Genomic DNA, 19,641 nt, shown 5'->3' on the forward strand with positions numbered 1-19,641 from the left:
AAATATATATAGCGGTATTTAAATAAAAAGAATAATGATAAAAAAATAAATAAATAATCTATACATAAAATGTTATGTAAAAAAGACAAAAAACAAATAAAATAAAATATATAAATAAAACACAAGAAAAACAAGTAATATAAAAACAAAAAAATAAAAATAGTACAAAAAAAAAAAAAAATGATATTATAATAAAAAAAAGGTAAAAGAAATAAATATATATATATATATATATATAATAATAAAAAGACTAAATTAAAAAAAAAGAAAAGAAAATAAGACGTAAAATTTGAAAGAAAATTAAAGTTTAAATCGAATTTAGGGGCCAAATTAAACCTTTAAAAAAACGGGGAGACCAAATTGTAATTTTCCCCTTTATTTAAAAACACGCGGGTCAGAGGGTGGATGGGTCGGGTCGCGGGTCGGCCACGGGTCGAGTATAAAGCCCACTTTGGCAAAAAAAAATACCTCATTTCTCATTTGCAGCCAACAAAAATCCCCCCATTCAAGATTTCTCTCAAGTGTTCTTCCCTCAAGGAAGACACGACCGTGGGTTTTAGGTGAACCCAGATTCCGACCATTGGTCGCCTCGCCGGCCAACGTTCATTGGCGGCGAAACTTTATTTTTTTTCGAAAGCCTTTCCCTCTCCCAACTCAAATATGCAATAGTTTTCAAATAGGCCTCGAGGGAGCTAGATCTAGGATCGAAGATCCTAAAAAACTCCCCAAGTTCATCGGCCCTTGATTTTCGACCCATACGAAGAGAAGAAACACACATGCAAGCCTTCAAACCGAAAAAAAGTATGAACTTTACCTTTATTTCACTTCGAAAATGTTACAAATGCTTCGAACACTTTGGTATTTCACTCGTATTTTTCTGGTATTTTCGTATTTCTTTTGTAAAAAATCCTCCCTTTCGAATCAATTTATTTGTAAAAAATCCTCCCTTTCGAATCAATTTACATGCCTTATTTATAATAGGAAACATGCTATTTTTTGTTTGAGTTAGAGTCCTACTTAGACTCAAACGCTTCGATCTAACATGGTTGTTGTGTTTGTTGGTGATGCTCCCCTTTTCGTGGAATGATTCGGGGTTGACCAAGAAACGTGACGACTGTTGGGTAAGAGGCATGCAACATTGGAAGATAGGGTTAGGGTTTCAAAACCCTAATTGGTTTAGATCCAAACCGATTCGGTCTCCAGTCGGGTTTCGGGTCACGGGTGTCAACTTGGTTCGGGCTGCTCCACTGGGTCTGTTGGGTTGCTTGTTGGGTTTGCTTGTACTTGGGTTGTAATTTGTGTTATGCTATTGGGCTTGTAAATAAATGAAAACATAGAATAAATATAACATATATATATATATTATACCATAATAATGAAAGTAATATATATATATATATATATATGGTCGGTCAAAAATTAGTGTCCACAATACATCTCAAATATATTAATAATTTTAATTTGATCTCTCAAAATTTTAAAAGACCTTAAATTTTTTTTGAATGTTTTTAATTAAACCCCTCAAAATTGTTAAAAAGTGTCATTAAACCTCTCATTTTTTGAAAAGTTAGATTAAGCCTCAAAATAATTTGAATAAACCCTTTAATATATGTCATCAAAATCCATCACTAGTTCAAACATTGATTGTTAAATAAGTTAAATATTACTTGTAGATTATTATCAAATTTAATTATTTAAGTCTTTTTAGTTTTGTTTTATCAACCGTGTACCATTTAATTCATGGTTAAAATTTGAAAATATAAAAATTAAAATGGACTGAATTCATATTTTATAATAATACATAGAGTAATGATAGAATTTAACTTATATCTGAAAACGTTATAAAATCGGCAATCCAACGCGTCTACCCGACCCGACCCATAATATTTTATATATAATTAAAAAAAGTCAGCGAAACGCCGAACTGACGAAGCAAATTCAAAGGAGTCGCTTCTCATCTCAGATTGGGAGAATTGAAATTTCTGTTATTTTTAAATTTCTTCTGTATTTCTTCTTCTTGACTGGTAAACACTGAGTTTAGAGAAAGGGCCTGAAGCGAGATATGGTTTTTTGAGATTCTTGGTAAGGATATTGGTAGCGCGCTCTTTGGTGATGGCAGATGCAAAATCGACGGTCCAGATGGGGAGTAGAGATCGAGAACTTCTACTTACGGTTGCTGACTCCATACGCGATGATTCCTCCAAAGATTCTTCTTCATCGTCTTCCTCTTCTTCGCATCTCGCCGGCCGTGAGGTATCCTTTATCTAATTTCATTTTTTTACTTATTTTTATAAACAGATTTTTGGTTATTGAATTGGATTTACGACTGTGTTTGAATTAGGTTTGACTTGGTTTGCATTTTTTTTCTGGTTGCTATTTGTAAACTAAGATTGGATTCGAAGTTTATAAATTTAATAGTCATTTAATAGAGCGTTATGGTAATTTATGTGACCGAATTGGTTGTTAATAGAGAGAAATCAGCTGTTTTAAATTCATTTTTAAGTTTGAAGTTATTGATATTAGAAGAGGTCTGGAAATTGAACTGTTTTTAATTGTGTTTGACTTGGTATTGGGACGTAGAATCTTGCATAATTTACTGGAGCTATTAAAGAAGAGGAAATTGTTTTTTGTTTTGTGAGAAAGTTATGATTAGAAGATGAGACCATTTGGGATATAACTGGACCGACTTTATAGGGTTCATGCTACATGTTTAATAATAATGGGTTGTGTTTTCGTTTTAGAGCTTTCTATGCATCTATGATTTAATTCTCAAGCTTAAAATGATATGTAAAGAATGTTAATGTTCGAACAAATTTGGGGTATAGAACTATAAGCTTGAATTTGAAGTCATCCCAATGTTATGACATATGACATTTGTCTTTTTTCTGGTTGATGGGTGGGTTAATGATGAAATCTTTCAAAAGAAATGTTGACAAGATTTGTTTTATGCAGACCTTTTACAAAATTGTCCAGAGCTGGGCTTCGAAGAAGTTCATGACAGGATGGTATGTGGCATTATTTCTTCTACTTTCTTTAGCTTTATGAACTCATGATGGATGTTCCTACAATTTTCTTCTGTATGATAATGATTTGGAGAATGCTATTATTATCTTCCTACAGAAAAAAAGTGATACAGACATTCCTCCAGTTCAGTCTCTTCTCATATATCCTTGATCATGAGTGAAAATGCTTTCCCTAATGTATAGAGCCTAAATTGTTTTTTTTAGGTTTTACCTTTTATGTATAATTACATTAAATTTTAGAACTTTGGAAACTATTAATTCTTGGAACGAGAGATAAATCTAAATACCTTGAATATTTCACAATTATCAGCTATTTCGAAAAAAATGTGCTTGGTGGAAACCAAGCATTTCACTAGAATAGCTGGGATGGATTCACTGTCCCTTGGAATTATTCAGACATTACTCATTATAGCAAGTATATCTTCATTCACAATGCTTTATTGGGAGAGTTATGTTGAAATCTTGGTATGAGAATTGAAATGGATGTAACACAATTAATCATGTGAACTGCCTGACATGTTCTTTTAATTATTTTTTTGTTTCCATTTTTTTTTGTTTCCATAAGCTTCTCATAAAATGAATGTCTTGAAATTCCTCTGCTTCTTTATCATCTTACAAAATGTTTGTTCTTGCTACCATGAAATTCTACATACTTCTATTTGATGAACTCAAAAACTTAGTAGCTTTGGTTTCTAGTTTTGATATTTTTATGGAATTTAATCTAATAGAATTTCTGTAGCCATTTATGATGCTGAATCATATATTTATTTTGCAGTGTCATTCTGTTTCCTATAGCAATCACATTTTACATAACATGGTGGTGGTTTATTCACTTTGTGGATGGCTTTTTCTCTCCAATTTATGCTCAACTTGGAATTAATATATTTGGTGAGCATCACATTCAGATAGAATCTAATAACTCTCCCTTTAATTGGATCTTGGAGTTTGTAAATATGTTTTCTTTTCACAAGGCTATGAATGAGAATGAGAATTACGAGTGCATGCGTGATATATTCTTTGAGACTAGAGGAATCTTAATTTGTGGTTCTTTAACTTTTCCAAAACTTATGCCTTAGCCCACTTAATAATTATTAGCATTCTTCATATGAAATTTCCACAGAATCAGAATTCAATATCATGGAAATAAATACATATATATGTTCAGTACCTTTTAACATAGGCAAAACTTTAGTTAGATTTTAGTTTTATGTATCTTTCACATGCTATGTTCTACAAGAAAGCTAAATTGGTTTACAGGCAGTGAGCTTTGCAAATTATTTATGCTTTCCACGTATATATTTTATCTTTGTCATTTTTATCAAGAATCTCTTCTTTAAGAGTATGTACCATCTGGTTAACAGGTTTATTCAATGTATTGACCTCATTTTGCTTCCCGGATAGGTCTTGGATTTGTAACTTCTATTACATTCATCTTTGTGGTTGGGGTATTCATGTCATCTTGGTTGGGAGCTTCCGTCCTGGGCCTTGGTGAGTGGTTTATCAAACGGATGCCATTTGTTCGTCACATCTACAATGCTTCCAAGCAAATTAGTTCTGCTATATCACCAGGTACGCCACTTTGCTGGTTGTCTTCCTCATGAAGTAAATTAGTTTGCTTGGTCATATTATTAAAATTGGTTCAGGTTGTGACAATCTATATGGTTAATCATTTTTTTTTGTTTACATCTTTACTTTATTTCAGATCAGAACTCACACGCCTTCAAGGAAGTAGCCATCATAAGGCATCCACGTATCGGCGAATACGCATTTGGATTCATCACTTCATCTGTTGCTTTGCAGGTAGGCAAATAAAGTTTTTCTTCCTAAATTATCATTTTGGTGTGCATTTCCTGTTTTTGTTATTTCCCTGACTCATAATGTTCATGCTTCATATGATCCTATTGGCATGCATGTCTTCATAACTTTTTCTTTCCATAAAACTCTGGAGGCTGCCTGTTTCTGAGTAGTTGAGTTCTCGTTTCTATGGGGCTCTTGCTCGGAAAGAGTGCTTGTGCCCAGTATTTGACATCTCATCATCTACTTTGCTGTACTATCAACGATTCAACATTTAACATATAAATGAGGTTGAAATCATTTTTAAATATTTGGTGGAAAGTAGGATCTAAGACAAACCATGCAATGTAAAATAAGGATGTTTTATTTATTTTGTTTTCAAATGCAGAGCTACTATGGTGAAGAAGAGCTATGCTGCGTTTTTATTCCCACAAATCATCTTTACATTGGTGATATATTCCTTGTCAATACCAAGGATGTCTTCAGACTTGACCTATCAGTCCGTGAAGGAATTGGTGAGGCATTCAACTCCTCCTGTTCTGTGTTGTTATTTGCAAATTCGGGGAAAAAGTTGGGGCTGGGTTGGATGGGGATGCAGGGAGGTGTTATTATATAGACACTTAGCTAGCTAGGGGTCTAAATGACACACCTGTGCTCCCAAGCTATTTGAATTCGACTAAAAAAATGCTCTATTTAGCTGAGCTCAAGTATTTATTACTCAGATTCGAGCATCTCCCAAGCCAAATCGAGCTTTTTATTTATAACTTTTCAATATTTTGATTTTTTATATGAACTTACTACTTTACCTAAAAGAATGAATAGGGAATGAGCTCAAGCTCATATTTGAGTTTATAAATTGTGTAAACAAGCTTAATCGAGCCGAGCTTTGGATAGTTTGATATTATTTGAGCTGAGCTCGAACTTAGATGAGAATATCCGTTCGTGCTTGAGTCAAGTTTTGAACAGTGGGTTTCAAATTGAGCTTGAGCTTGGCTCTGCGCGGTTACAACCGAGCTATAGAATGAAGTTCCTTCTAGATTATCTTTATTAAAGCCAATACATATGGTGTATATTTATATAATGAACAAAATAGAATAGATCTAAAAGTTATGTCCATAATGTCTATTGTTTCAAGTTTTAAACTTATGTCGTACTGTTCTTCCATAGCAGAAATTGTTATATCTGGGGGAATGTCCATGCCTCGGATCCTGTCAACACTGGATACTCATTTGGAAAGAGGTAGAACTGGAGGGAGCTGAGATATAAGGTGACAGTTGTAGAGCTTTTGTTGTTCATTATTTATTGCATTTTCTCCAACTCCGGGTTTCGATCACCTGATCGGCTACGCAATCGATGTGTTAGTATCACAGGATTCAGAATTAGATTATGAAAATTTGATGGTAGTGTCTGGTTTTGGTGTATATCTGTAACTTTGAGTTTGCATAGAATGTAAAACTGCTTGCTTTCGAGGGTAGATTGGTCTCAATAGTTTATATGGCCTGCAATTGCTAACTCAATTAGCCCCACCCCAAGGGTTGTCTCGAAATCTGGCAATCACTGTTTTGGGGCATGGACCCTATTTTGGTTGAATCACGGCACATTAATTTTTGCTAGTATGAAACGTAAATTAATGGTTACGATTGAAAGTTGAAAATGATAAAAGGGGAATAATGTAAACATATAAAATTTTAATCTCAATAATTAACTTATACGATGAAGGTTTAACTCTAAAAGAGGGATTAAGAAGTCGTCATCATGTATTTCAATTATTTTACCTGATAAATTTAGAGACAATTGTTATAATGTTTCTGTATTTAAGTTTTTCAATTAATTTTAATTTCATCTCATAAAATGATAATGTATATGGGTATCAGGTAAGGTTGGATTGGGTCTAAGTTTTTACCTCAAAAATTAGGTCGAATCTTGATACGGTGGAGCTTTTCTATTTTTGATAGAGAGAGAAAAATTATACTCGATCGAATTTAAGTGGAATAAAATTTTGACTCGGTCAATCCCATTATTTTGGGAAAACTTTGGACTGTTTCTGTATTTAAAAAACTTAAATGTTAAGGACTCGTAATTTTAATTTTTTTTAAAATAGATTAATATTTTATTCAAATATAAGGATTACATATATTTAGACCTATTCAAAGTTACAAGGTGTACGGCGGAGCCATTTACTTCGTAGATTCATTCCAGGGTCCTGGCCCGTTATATCCGCAAAATCCTAATCTGCGTCCAATTCCTTATATAAAGTAGGGGTTTCACGAGCATCGTAGGCTAAGCTATATCGACTGTGGTTTGGAGGCTTGACCTGCTCTCCCCCCTTCTCCTTCGTTATTCCAGGGTTCAAGTTCTAGTCTGTGCCTTGTGAAATTAGCTCTTCGTTTTGTTTTGCAAAAAGAAAATCTATGTGAGAAGGGACGGTGACGATCTCATCAGTAAAAGGTCTCGTTCGTCGTAAATCGGCTGTTTTTAATAGCCCTTGCCGACTATCCTGCTATATCACCACCCATACTCCGAGTCCCTTCTTTTTTTCAAATATTTTTTATATACATGAAATTGCTTATGCTAATTAGGTTGTATTGAAAACCATTTAACATGTTTTATGACAAGCATATGTCTGAAATATTGTGTTGAAAATGCCTAATCTTCTCCATGAGGCCGATTATCCATTTCTCTTTAAAAAAAAATTATTTATTTCTCATGAAAAACTTGTCATTTTTTGCAATCAATTTGACTCTCATGACTGTAAGAAATAAGAAACAATGGTGGAGGGGTTGAGTTTCCACCATAATTTTGGCTCTTCTTCTTCGTCTCCATTCCCTGGTCGGTCTGGCCTTCATTGCTCCAACCGTATTCGCTGCTCGGCTCACTGTACTCGCTACTAGCGCCATATTCCTACGACCATATAACGCTCGAAATTTAGAAATGTTGTGAATTTTGAAAATTATATTTCGTTTACGATAACTGTTACGATTTTCAACGTTTACATTGTCCGGAAATACTTGGATTTTATTTAATGAATCTGGTTTACAACGTGGTTCATGTTTCAATTAATAAAATTTATTTATTTTAAACTAACTTTCAAATAATTATTTTTATTAATACGAGGTAAGTACGTTTGTTTAAAAATATTTTTTTATTTGACCTTGAACGTTTGTACCTTAGACACACTTAACGTTTGAACCAAGATCTCAATGAACAATAATACTTCCTTTATTATCGATGTAGACACTCATTTTCGTTCAAGTGGTGTTTGCATGTTAATTTACATTTTAATTATTTATAATGTACGGTGTATGGGTATTACATTACATATTATAAACATATCATAATTTTTTTTGGTTTCATTACATTATGACAGGCCCAAACATATAGCCTATTTACAAATAAACAACCCCAAAGCCCAATAGAAACAAGTGGCCCAATAAACCCAAAAAACACCTCCAAGGAGGTTCGGTCGATGAACTCTAGGGGAAGGTTCGGGGCTTTAAAACCCAGATCTAGCCTCCCCTGAGGCCACTTTGCAAAAACAAAATTTATTTTTGGAACCAGGGGATCGAAAGCTTTCGGGAAAAGGTTATCTTTTGTGTTTTGCCGTCGATGACCGGTGGTCGGCGCCTTCGTGAGAAATTATTCTCCGCCCAGGCCTAGCAAGTAACCTTCGGGATTCATATACCTTATGTCTTCGTGTGAATTTATTCACCGCACAGACATAAGGGAATGTATCCTCTCGAGTTTAACTTAGTCCACATAAGCTTGTAATGGGCTTAGGACTAAGAGTCTGGAAAGCTCAATGGACCAGCAAGGAGAACTTGGGTACCTTTTAGAACCTAAACTGAGAGAGTACAAGAAATTAGAGCCCACCCCAAAACCTCATTTCAAAACCTAGGATGCATGAATTATTTTTTTGTTCAAAGCATGCAAACTAGACAAATATGCGGTTATGATTTGTTTGAAATTAGCATGTGGGATAAAGATCATGTCCGGGTAGGAATAATAAGCATGTGGGGTAGATATCATGCGGGATAGAACTTTTTATTTTCATTATTGTTTTGATTTACCTCACCAACTCTTTTCATTTTTTCCTTCTTTCATTTTAATTTTCATCATTTGCATCATTCAAAAGAGGTGTTGATCCACCAAAAATGTGTTCATTAAATGTAAATAATTTGCATTAATGGACAAAGGGGGTTATAATACAAAAGATGAAAAACTCATAAGTCCAGCTATGGTCAGAGAATACTCATAATGGATCGGGATTTCCACCAAGCAAGTCAAAAGTCAACTTTTCCAGAACGGGATGGCGAAAGTTGCAGGGGCAAGACGAGGAAAAGGTTAATGACCTGGAGAGTCCTTTCGAAGACTACGAGAACAAGATGGTGAAACCCTAGCTGAGCTGGATGCCATTGCTGACGAATTCAAGAAACAAGCAGATAAACTTTAGATAGTTTCTATCGATAGAGGGCTTCGATGGCGCTTTCGTTAGGAACAAGCTCAACAGAGAGTGAAAGCCGGAGATGCAATCATTCGAGACTTTTTGGGGCAAGCAGCTCGTCACTTGCACAGTTTAGCCAAAGTAGCCGGAACGATTCGACAGGGTATTCAACCGGTGACAGAAAAAAGACGAAAGACGAATCAACCTGTCAGAGGTTGTTTGGGATCTATACCATTAAAATGTTTTTTGTCTCTTAAGACGTAACATTTTTGTCCCCAATAAGGATTATTTATAATAACATGCACATTTTTTGGATCAGTGCCTCAAACATTGCATGCATTATGCATTTAAACATATTTTTCATTTTTGTTATTTTCATTTCTTTTTCACATTAACTAACAAGAGTTGGGCACACCTCATCCACATATCGTTCAAATAGAAAAGAGCGGGAATTTTACGATGAAAGCCAGGACATTCCCGAAGTAGAAATTTGCAGCTGAGAGTACATCAAAATGAGTTCCGACAAGTGAAACAGTTGAAAAATGGGGAGCAAGTACAGATGAAGGCCCTAATCCTCGACATTCTGTAAATAGTGGGGCATCCTAATGAGGCTTTCTTCTGTTTTGCAGCATCCTGTTTGGACTTGTTTTTTTGAACTTTCTCATATTTCTTTTGAACTTTGACATATTTCTTTTTATCAGGATATTTCAATGAATTTACGCTGATCATTGAATCAAATTTACAACTTGCAATTCTTTGAATATCAACTGAATTAAAAAAATATGTAAATGATTCAAAGTTACAGATTTTGACAAAGTAACAAAACAAGACATTTCCCTTACAAGAACCGATATAGTGTAACATCCCAAACTACGGGTTAATGACTAAATTGTAAAATTTCAGAATATTGATTAAAGTAGAATAATTGAATAGTTTAATAATTTATGTGGAGATATTTCCTGAAATTTGTTAGTAAATATTAAAGGAGTCAAAGGGCAAATGAGTAATTGAACAAGGAAAATAATTAAATAATAATGGGTATTATAATACCCATGTGGAGAATGATTGAAGAGATAAGCTTCAAAGCAATTCTCTTCTTCATCTTCTTCTATTCTCCACGTGACAACTCAAAGCAAAGGTGAGTTCTCTAATTTCTTGATTGTTTGTTGATTTTAAGCATGAGTTTTGATCCTTAGATGATAACTAAGCTTAAGGAAAGCTTAAGTTATCTTAAAATCAAAAGATGAAGAAGTTATAAGAGATTTAAGAAAATGAGTTTTTATATGAAATCATGGAATAGAGTTGATAAGTTGAATTTTAAGTTGAATTTGACTTGTCATCTATGAGAATAAGAAGATAGAAGTGTTAGAATTGTATTTAGAACATATTGAAAATTGAGTATGATTCTTGAATTACATATGAAGGAGGATTTTGAAGTTATAGATGATTTTCATGGATATAAGTTATTTAAGTAATGGTAGTTGAGTTTAATGACATGATAGGGGTTTAAAATAGAAGAATTAAGTGAAGAATTGATGATTTTCGGGGTTAAAATACAATTTCTGGGTAGAGGGAACCGATACCCTATGAAGTGAATCGATTCCCCCTCTTGGACGAAAATTCCAGTATGTGCAGGGGGAACAGATTCCCCCTGGGGGGTATCAATTCCTTGGGAACAGATTCCCCCTGGGGGGGTATCGATTCCCCCTAAATGAAAAATGGAATTTGATTCATTAAACCGGTTTAAGTTATTAACATCAAGTTTAAAGTTTAAGCTTCTGATAGTTGTTTTGAAATGATATATTTATATAGATATTGAGCCTAAACAAGTTCCGGAATAATCAAAGGATTATAATCGAATCAAAGCAAGGCTAAGGTGAGTGCAATTTTAATTGTACTTATGTTATTGAACGAACATTGGCTTGCGATGAGCCAGTATTGGAGTTATTATGGTAAGAAGTGACTCCTAAAATGTTATTTGATTTATGATTCTGATATGTGCATGGATACATGAAATGGATATAGGTTATTATATATGTTACATGATTATATGCATGTGTGATATATGCTATGAGACATGCCCAATGCGAAATGAAATAAGCCAAGTGACTATATGAAATATGTGATTATAAGATCAATGATTACACGTACATATGGTACGTGACAGAAAGAAAAAATGATATGAATAAGTGATGTGAGCTGTTATAAATTACAATGCCCATATTATGTGATATGAGAGCTAGGGTATAGTTGGCATGCCAAGGGTCGAGGGTTTACCTATGTTCTTCGGGACATATGGATTATTTACCTATGTTCTTAGGGACATATGGACTGTTTACCTATGATCTTCGGGACATATGGACTGTTTACCTATGTTCTTCGGGACATATGGACTGATTACCTAGGTTCTTCGGAATCTATGGACTGGTCCTTCGGGACATTTATATGAGCTGTAGTGACAGTATAATAGTGCACAACCTCAATGTACTCACATACCTTAAGCTCTCAACAGTGTACATGGGCTAATAAAGAGATTTAATAAGTATATTGAATATGATATGTATATGCGATTTGTTATATGTAATAGATCACAGGATTTATGTAAGGATGTTAAATTGCAAGGATATACATGTGAGTATATGTTATAGAAATTACATGATGACTATATGGTAAGTGAAGGGATTAATGATAGTATTCGCAGATGTATGCCTTTATTTATAAGAAATGATATATGGTTATATTATGTTTTATATGCCTCACTAAGTCATCGACTTAGCGTGTGATTGTTTCACACGTAGGTATGGAAAGCGAAAAGAGAAATAAAGAGGAACAAGACATGTCAGTTCTCCTTACCAAGATCAGATCAGAAATGTAGATCGATTACATGTATTTTGTTAGAAAATATTTAGTTGGCATGTAATAATTAAAAGGATTTGTATTGGATACACTCTGATCGAGTTTTGAAACGCATATATATATGTAAATGGTATTGGTTTTCTATTTGTAATCTGGAAATTTTAACATTTGGGTACTGTTCATATGGCAAAATTTTATACCAAATACAATTGAACTATATGATCATATTTTCTTAATATAAATTCAAATGTTCAGTATTTTACAAGAATAAAGGTTTTGAAAATGTCAATGTGACATCTCGGACTCGTATCCAGGTCGGGTATGGGTTGGGGTGTTACATATAGCCTTCTCCTCTCATAAAAGAATGAAAAGAGGCTTGGTATTTAGATGTGCATAGGTGCGGACAACATGGGCATCTTTTGCATATAACATTTCTATACTTTTTGTTTAAGACGTCCAGTGACGATAATGATCTTCACAGATGGAATAGTCGAGTAATCAAATCTAGTTTAGGTCAGTTGTTTGGAAATTGAACTCTAAAGATGAGATTCCTTGACTTTCAAAAACACCTAGACTATAACAGGTTCTTCTTGACAAACTTAGAAATTGGACCCGTATACCCATATATAAATTATATATATACAATAAAGCTTGAGGTGTCCCTCTAAAGAAATTGGTTAAACGCCCCGGCTTTATGGATAAGATTCAGCTAGCCTAATAAAGGTGATTATAATATACAATAAAGCTTGAGTTGTCCCTCTAGAGCAATTGGTTGAACACCCTAGCTTTATGGATAATATTTAGCTAGCCTGATAAAGGCGATCATAATATCTATACAATGATATTAAATTGTCCCTCTAGAGCAATTGGTTAAATTCCCCGGATTTATGGATTCAGCTAGCCAGACAATGGCAAATTTAAATAAGGATTTTCGGTAAAAATGAACTAAGGGAGTTAAGGAACACCTGTTATAGTCAAATTCACACGAACACTCAAGAATTTCATTTTTAGACCAATATTTCTGCACTACCTTGTTAGAGGAGCTTACAAAAACTTGAACAAATGGAAGATTTCAGAGAACCGAAAATAGAAAGTCTAGTAATTGATAATGCTAGTTGCGTCATTTTGTCACATCCAATTAAATGCCAGCCAAAAAAAAGCATTGTTGTGATGTTTTAAAAAATGACATTTTGGGTGGCCGAAACCTTAGAAAGGAGGCAAACCTAAAGCCTACTCATCCATTTGAACATTTGTCAAAGAGTTATAACTTTGAAAGAATTAAAAGAGCTATTAATTCCTTTAATATTCTTTGAACTCATGTTTATAATTTGATTCGATTTGATTGCGAGCCTGAATTAAGGGGCAATGTTTTACATAATTCTTCTATTTTCATATCATTTTCCCCTCCTGAATAAGAAAAAGGAAAAAACATTTTCAAACATGACAGTCTCAAATGTGAAAGGTCCTGGAATGTGTTAAGGCTCATTTTACCTCCATTGAAGAAAGAACGAACAATGCCAAATTTCAAGCATTTCACAAAACAATCAGTCCGAGAGATCATATAGAACTTGTGACATTACCAATAACCTGAGAAGAAAATGGGGCATGGTCGATTCCAAGGACAAGACCAGCAGACAAAAATGAGGCTCTATCAAAGGGATAAAACAGAATTAATTCATGCATGCATCTTAGACATACTTAAGAGCATCACATTTATCATTTTTAGCATACATATTTTTTTGCAGCTTTTTGAGTCAAGTTTCAACTTCAAGACGAAATATACTCGATTCAAAAGCACATTCAAAAGTTGATGGGGTTACTCGACCTCACAGTGAAGGGGCGAATGTCTTACGACAAAACAACTTTCTGAGTCTCGTTCAGAGTCAATTTCAACTTCACAGCGAAGGATATTGAACTCGAAGTGACACAATTTGTTTGAAATTGGATTTCAACTCCACGGCGGAGGATATCCAACTCAAAATCAACTTTCTCGAGATTGGATTTCAACTTCACGACGAAGGATATCCAACTCAAAGCAACATACAATAGTTGGATTTCAACTTCACGACGAAGGATATTCAAGTCAAGGCTCAACTTCACGACGAAGGGGCCATCTACGATTTCAATCTCCATGACAGAGGATATCGTGCCCACAAATCCATGATTTCAACTTCACGGCGAAGGATATTGTGCCCATCTACACAAGATTGGATTTTAACTTCACGACGAATGATATCCAGTTCAAAGCTCAACTTCACGAAAAATGAGCTTCCCAGTTTCATTCAGAGCCAATTTTAACTTCACAACGAAGGATATTGGCCTCGAAACAACGCAACGTACATTGGATTTCAACTTCACGGCGAAGGATATCCAATTCAAGGCTCAACTTCACAACGAAGGGGCCCTCCACAATTTCAACTTCACAACGAAGGATATCGTCTTCATTTGCAGCATAACTCAGGGCTAGAAAGGTTATCTGCCATCCAAAGACCTTCGAGTTCTACTATGCTTAGCTCCAAGACACATCATTTACAGCATAACTCAAGGCTAGAAGGGTTATCTGCCACCAAAAGACCTTCGAGTTTGACTATGCTCAGCTCCAAGGCACATCATTTGCAGCATAACTCAAGGCTAGAAGGGCTATCTGCCACTAAAAGACCTTCGAGTTTGACTAACGCTCAGTTCCAAGACACATCATTTGCAGTATAACTCAAGGCTAGAAGGGTTATCTACTAACCAAATACCTTCGAGTTCGACTACGCTCAACTCCAAGGCACATCATTTGTAGCATAACTCAAGGCTAGAAGGGCTATCTACCACCAGAAGACCTTCGAGTTCGACTACGCTCAACTCCAAGGCACATCATTTGCAACATAACTCAAGGCTAGAAGGGTTATCTGCTAACCAAAATCCTTCAAATTCGACTACGCTCAGCTCCAAGGCGTTTCATTTGCAGCATATCTTAAGTCGAGAAGGGTTATCTGCCAACAAAAGACCTTCGAGTTCGATTACACTCAGCTCAAAGGCATATCAAAATTTACAGCAAAATTGTTGAGTTCGATTCCGTTCAGCTCGATGACACATTAATCACCCTATTGTCCAGTTGCAGTCGAGGTTTTCAAGTCGAGAAGAAGACTTGGGTTAGCCGTGCCTTAGTGAAAAGAAACTGTTTTTCGGCGACATAGCTTAAGTCAAGAAAAGTTATATGTCACTGATATCATTTCAAGATGGACTTGACTTCGCGACGGATGAGCCATCCGAAACTCAATTCAACAGGGAGTTATCCTTAATTAAACTATCAGATTCAATTGTAAACTCCACCAAACGAAAATTTGTGTCTTTTTATCTTTGTCACGAAAAAGGACAAAGAGGGGCAGCTGTAGACACTCATTTTCGTCCATATGGCTTTTGCATGTTAATTTACATGTTAATTATTTATAATATATGGTGTATGGGTATTACATTACATATTATAAACATATCATAATTTATTTATTTATTTTTCATTACATTATGACAGACCCAAACATATAGCCTGTTTACAAATAAACATCCCAAAAGCCCAGCAGAAACAAGTGGCCCAGGAAACCCAAAAAAATCTCCAAGGAGGTTCGGTCGATGAACTCTAGGGGAAGGTTCGAGGCTTTAAAGCCCATATCTAGCCTCCCTTGAGGCCACTTTGCAAAAACAAAATTTATTTTTGGAACGAGGGGGTTAAAAGTTTTCGGAAAAAGCTTATCTTTTTGTGTTTTGTCACCGATGATCGGTGGATCGACGCCGGCGGCGAGGCAGAGCGGGGTGGTCGAGGGTCGATTTCTGGGAACTGGGGCCTGTGTTCTTCGCTTAGAAGAACATACCAGAGAAAATGAGAGAAAAGGGGGTTCAATTTGAGTTGAAAAGAGAAATGAGCATGTTTAATTTTTTTTTGGCTTTTATACTAAAGCCCAAGACCGACCCGACCCGTATATTCGATTAAAACATTTAAAATTTTTGGCTTTTATACTAAAGCCAGACCGACCCGACCCGTATATTCGATTAAACATTTAAAATTGGGATTAAACCTCGAATATTTTTTAAATTGGCCTTTAATTTTTTTTTCTTCTAATTTATCCCCTTTGATTAATTATTATTATATTTTTTATATATCTATTTTTATATATTTATATATTTATATATTTATTATTTATTATTTTGGATTTTTTATTATTTTTATTATTTTGTTTCTATTTGTTTTTATTTTTGTTGTTGTTTTATTTATGTATATATATTTTATTTACTTAAATGGTTATCCATTGTTCCCATATGTAATGGGGTAAGGGGGAGGTAAGATAGTAGGTTGCCCCCAACACTATGTTGAAAGCAACTTCCGTAGGAGACCTCTAAATTATGAAATGCCTTCTATGAGACTTGATCCCACGATCTCAAGGTTAAGAACCTTATGCTCTACCAACCGAATATTTTATTTACTTAGTTGCTTTATTAATATTCTGATATGTATATATTTATTTTTCCTTTTTTTAAATATTATTATATTATATATATATATATATTACCACATGCATTATTAGTCTTAGCTAGGTCCCCCTTCCCCACTTTTTCTTTTCCTTACTCAATTTCTTCCCGTTAGATAATATCTTATTTTATTATTATTTTATTATTTTTTTCTCTTTATATTATATTATATTATTCTATTCTTTTCTTTTTACCTAACATCATATATATATATATATATATATATATATATATTTACTTTTCGTTTTATTTGTATTTTTGTTTTTATCCATTTTTTCTCTATATTTTTATTTTATTTTTATTCATTTTGTTTTGTTTTTATTTATTTTACCATGTTAATTATTTTGTTTTTTATCTTCATTTATTTTATTATTATTTTCTCTTTGTTTTTTTTTTGTTTTGTTTATTATTTTCATATTTATGCACTCTATCTTAATTCGATCCTACACTTCATTACAAATCTAATATTTCTATCTTTTTAAGGGTCTTCGTTCAAATCGATCAAATGTAAGTAATTTGAATCGGGTTTTTTAATTTCTATTTAAATTTTTAATTTTCGTAATTAAAGACAACCGACAAATTAATTGGTACCGAAAGGGCGGTTCAAAGGTGCTAATCCTTCCTTGACCGTAACCGACTCTCGAACCTGATACATTTCTGGTAAAACGCAGATCAGGTAAGATGGTATCCGATCTACCTAAATATTGTTTTAAAATGATCGGTGACGACTCTAACCCAATCAATTCAAGTCGAAACCCAATTCCGAGCTCAACCGAAAGACGACTGCGACAATCGAGATCGTTTGATTTGTATCTTTTTATTTATACCAAAGAAATAAATAAAAGTTCATTTTAACAAAATGTAAAATCAGTAAATTTCATTGGTTTAAACCATAAATTACACGATGAAAATCTATCTAATAATTTCTTATAAATAAAACTCCACCAACGTAACAAATACCTTACTATGATTTTGCAACATAAAAAATACATAAATTGAACCAAACACATTCTTTATGTACCAAAAATTCAATGATGTTAATGAAATATATGCATAAATTAATCCATTCTTCATGAAAGATGGGGTAAATTACAATATCAGGATATAAAATGGGGGTAAATTATGTATAATATGGTAAATGACAATATCCATGAAATATATGCATTAACTTATAATATCAGGGTAATTATGCATAAAATGAGTTTGCTGTTTATTTTTTACCCAATTATTATTTCCAACAATTACACTAACGACACGTGCCCTTATTGAAGATAAGCTGAAGTACAGCTCATCAAAACTGAACATTGAGCTAGTATTTAATTGAAATATGGTTTAGCAAAATTCGATTAAAAAATCGATTTTTTTAATTTTAAGTTATTCAAGTCGATTTATTCAAGTCAATTTGAATTATCAATTTTATTTTTGAGTTTGAGTCGAGTTGAAATTTTGGAATTCAAGTTACTCAAAAAATAAAAAAATTTACTAAATATTTTGACAGTTTTACGATTTAGTTCCTAATTTCATGATTTCTTCAATTCCTCCTTCATTTTAAGTCTTGTTTTTTTTATCAAATTTTAATCACATGCTCCTAAACCATTGTAGAATACATGTGTACTTTCAATTCATATTTTTGATAATAATTTTTTATTTTTCAATGCAGTCCCCTAATTTTTCTTAATTTCCTTATTTCTTCAATTCATTATTTATTTTAAGTCCGGCTTTTATCAATTTTGAACTACATGCTCATATACTACAATAGAATACCTATGTGGCTTCAATTGTTACTTTTTTTAATTAAAAATGTACTCTCTCTCTCTTTATTTAGTCCTTTAACTTTGCATTTTACTCAATTTACTCTTTTGACTACAACTGTTTACAAATTATTTATTCCCATCAATTACTTAACTCCTTTATACTCTCATCAATATTTTACCCTTAAAATACTTTCTTTAAAATATAATATTAGAAATATATTTCATAATTTTAGATTACATTTAATATATTAAATAAGATTACAGTGTGAAAAGAATAGAATATATATATATATATATATATATATTACATGGTTAGAGAAAGTCAAAGAATTGGAACAAATTCTTGACATAATACTGTAAATAATTATGATAAAATTAGTATAGAAACTCGAATATCTCGATTTGAAATTCTTAAACTCGACTCGGCTCGAAAAATTTTCAAGTTAATTCGGGTTGTAAAATACGACTCGTCAACTCGAATAACTCGAAATTCTTTGACTCGACTCGATCGAATGCTCACCCCTAAATAGAAACAGTAAGGAATTAAAGGATAAATGATTATTTGGGTTAATCACACTGTCCCAAATTTTAATTTAGTCATTAAACTTTAAAATATTTCAATTAATTCTTAAGGTATTATTATCATATTAATTAAATCCTGACATTACCTTAATTATTAGCTTGAGCATAAAATGTTAGCTCCGAATTAATATATAATATATTTAAATATATGAATCAAAATATAAATATGCGTCTACTTAAGGTATGGGCAATTAAGATCTGGACAAAAAGTTATAAAACTTTGGATATTTATAAAATTTTAATAAAAAAATCATATAAATTAATACATAAGTATCGATAAATAAATTTATAAAAGGATTAAATACAATACTCATGAAACTAGTAAAATAATAATTAAAAAGATATGACAAATAAATTTAAGGAATACTACACTTCTTATGTGTTGGTCGTTAGAGCAAATAAAGTGAGCTTTAAAATAAAATAAAAGAAGAAGAAGATTTGAACCGAACTATGCAGTTTAGTTTCAATTCGGTTTAGACATCACAATTTGGTTGAGATTTGATCTTTTCAATGTAAAATTTATTTATTTCGAATCAAACCAACTAAAACAAAGAAAACAACAATCCAAACTAAATTTAAATTATAAGAAATTTAAAACTAATAACATTATTGTTTGTGAACTTAAACTTGAATGTTTGCATTCAGTTAAGTTTGAAAAATATGAACAATTAAATTGAAT

At 33.0% G+C, this 19,641-nt stretch overlaps 1 protein-coding gene and 1 non-coding gene across 3 annotated transcripts; both read left to right on the forward strand.

The window, feature by feature from the left end:
* The first annotated feature begins 1,906 nt into the window (after window positions 1-1,906).
* LOC120173478 (protein LIKE COV 1-like) lies at window positions 1,907-6,310 on the forward strand. Of its 2 annotated transcripts, XM_039180634.1 has the most exons (8): window positions 1,925-2,024; window positions 2,120-2,253; window positions 2,953-3,005; window positions 3,799-3,911; window positions 4,425-4,592; window positions 4,726-4,823; window positions 5,206-5,332; window positions 5,988-6,310. In XM_039180634.1, exons 2-8 carry the CDS (start codon window positions 2,140-2,142, stop codon window positions 6,074-6,076), a joined length of 762 nt encoding a protein of 253 aa, XP_039036565.1. In that variant the 5' UTR covers window positions 1,925-2,024; window positions 2,120-2,139; the 3' UTR covers window positions 6,077-6,310. The 2 variants fall into 2 exon arrangements, with proteins under 2 accessions (XP_039036564.1, XP_039036565.1); XM_039180633.1 differs by having other exon boundaries at window positions 1,907-2,253.
* Window positions 6,311-7,238: 928 nt separating this feature from the next.
* Window positions 7,239-7,344, forward strand: LOC120173548. The gene has a single exon (XR_005521076.1). It is a non-coding gene; the product is annotated as a small nucleolar RNA Z43 (small nucleolar RNA).
* The last annotated feature ends 12,297 nt before the right edge of the window (window positions 7,345-19,641 follow it).

This window comes from Hibiscus syriacus, unplaced genomic scaffold (assembly GCF_006381635.1).
Source record: "Hibiscus syriacus cultivar Baekdansim isolate YM2019G1 unplaced genomic scaffold, ASM638163v2 tig00111954_pilon, whole genome shotgun sequence".
In the NCBI taxonomy this organism is placed as follows: Eukaryota; Viridiplantae; Streptophyta; class Magnoliopsida; order Malvales; family Malvaceae; genus Hibiscus; species Hibiscus syriacus.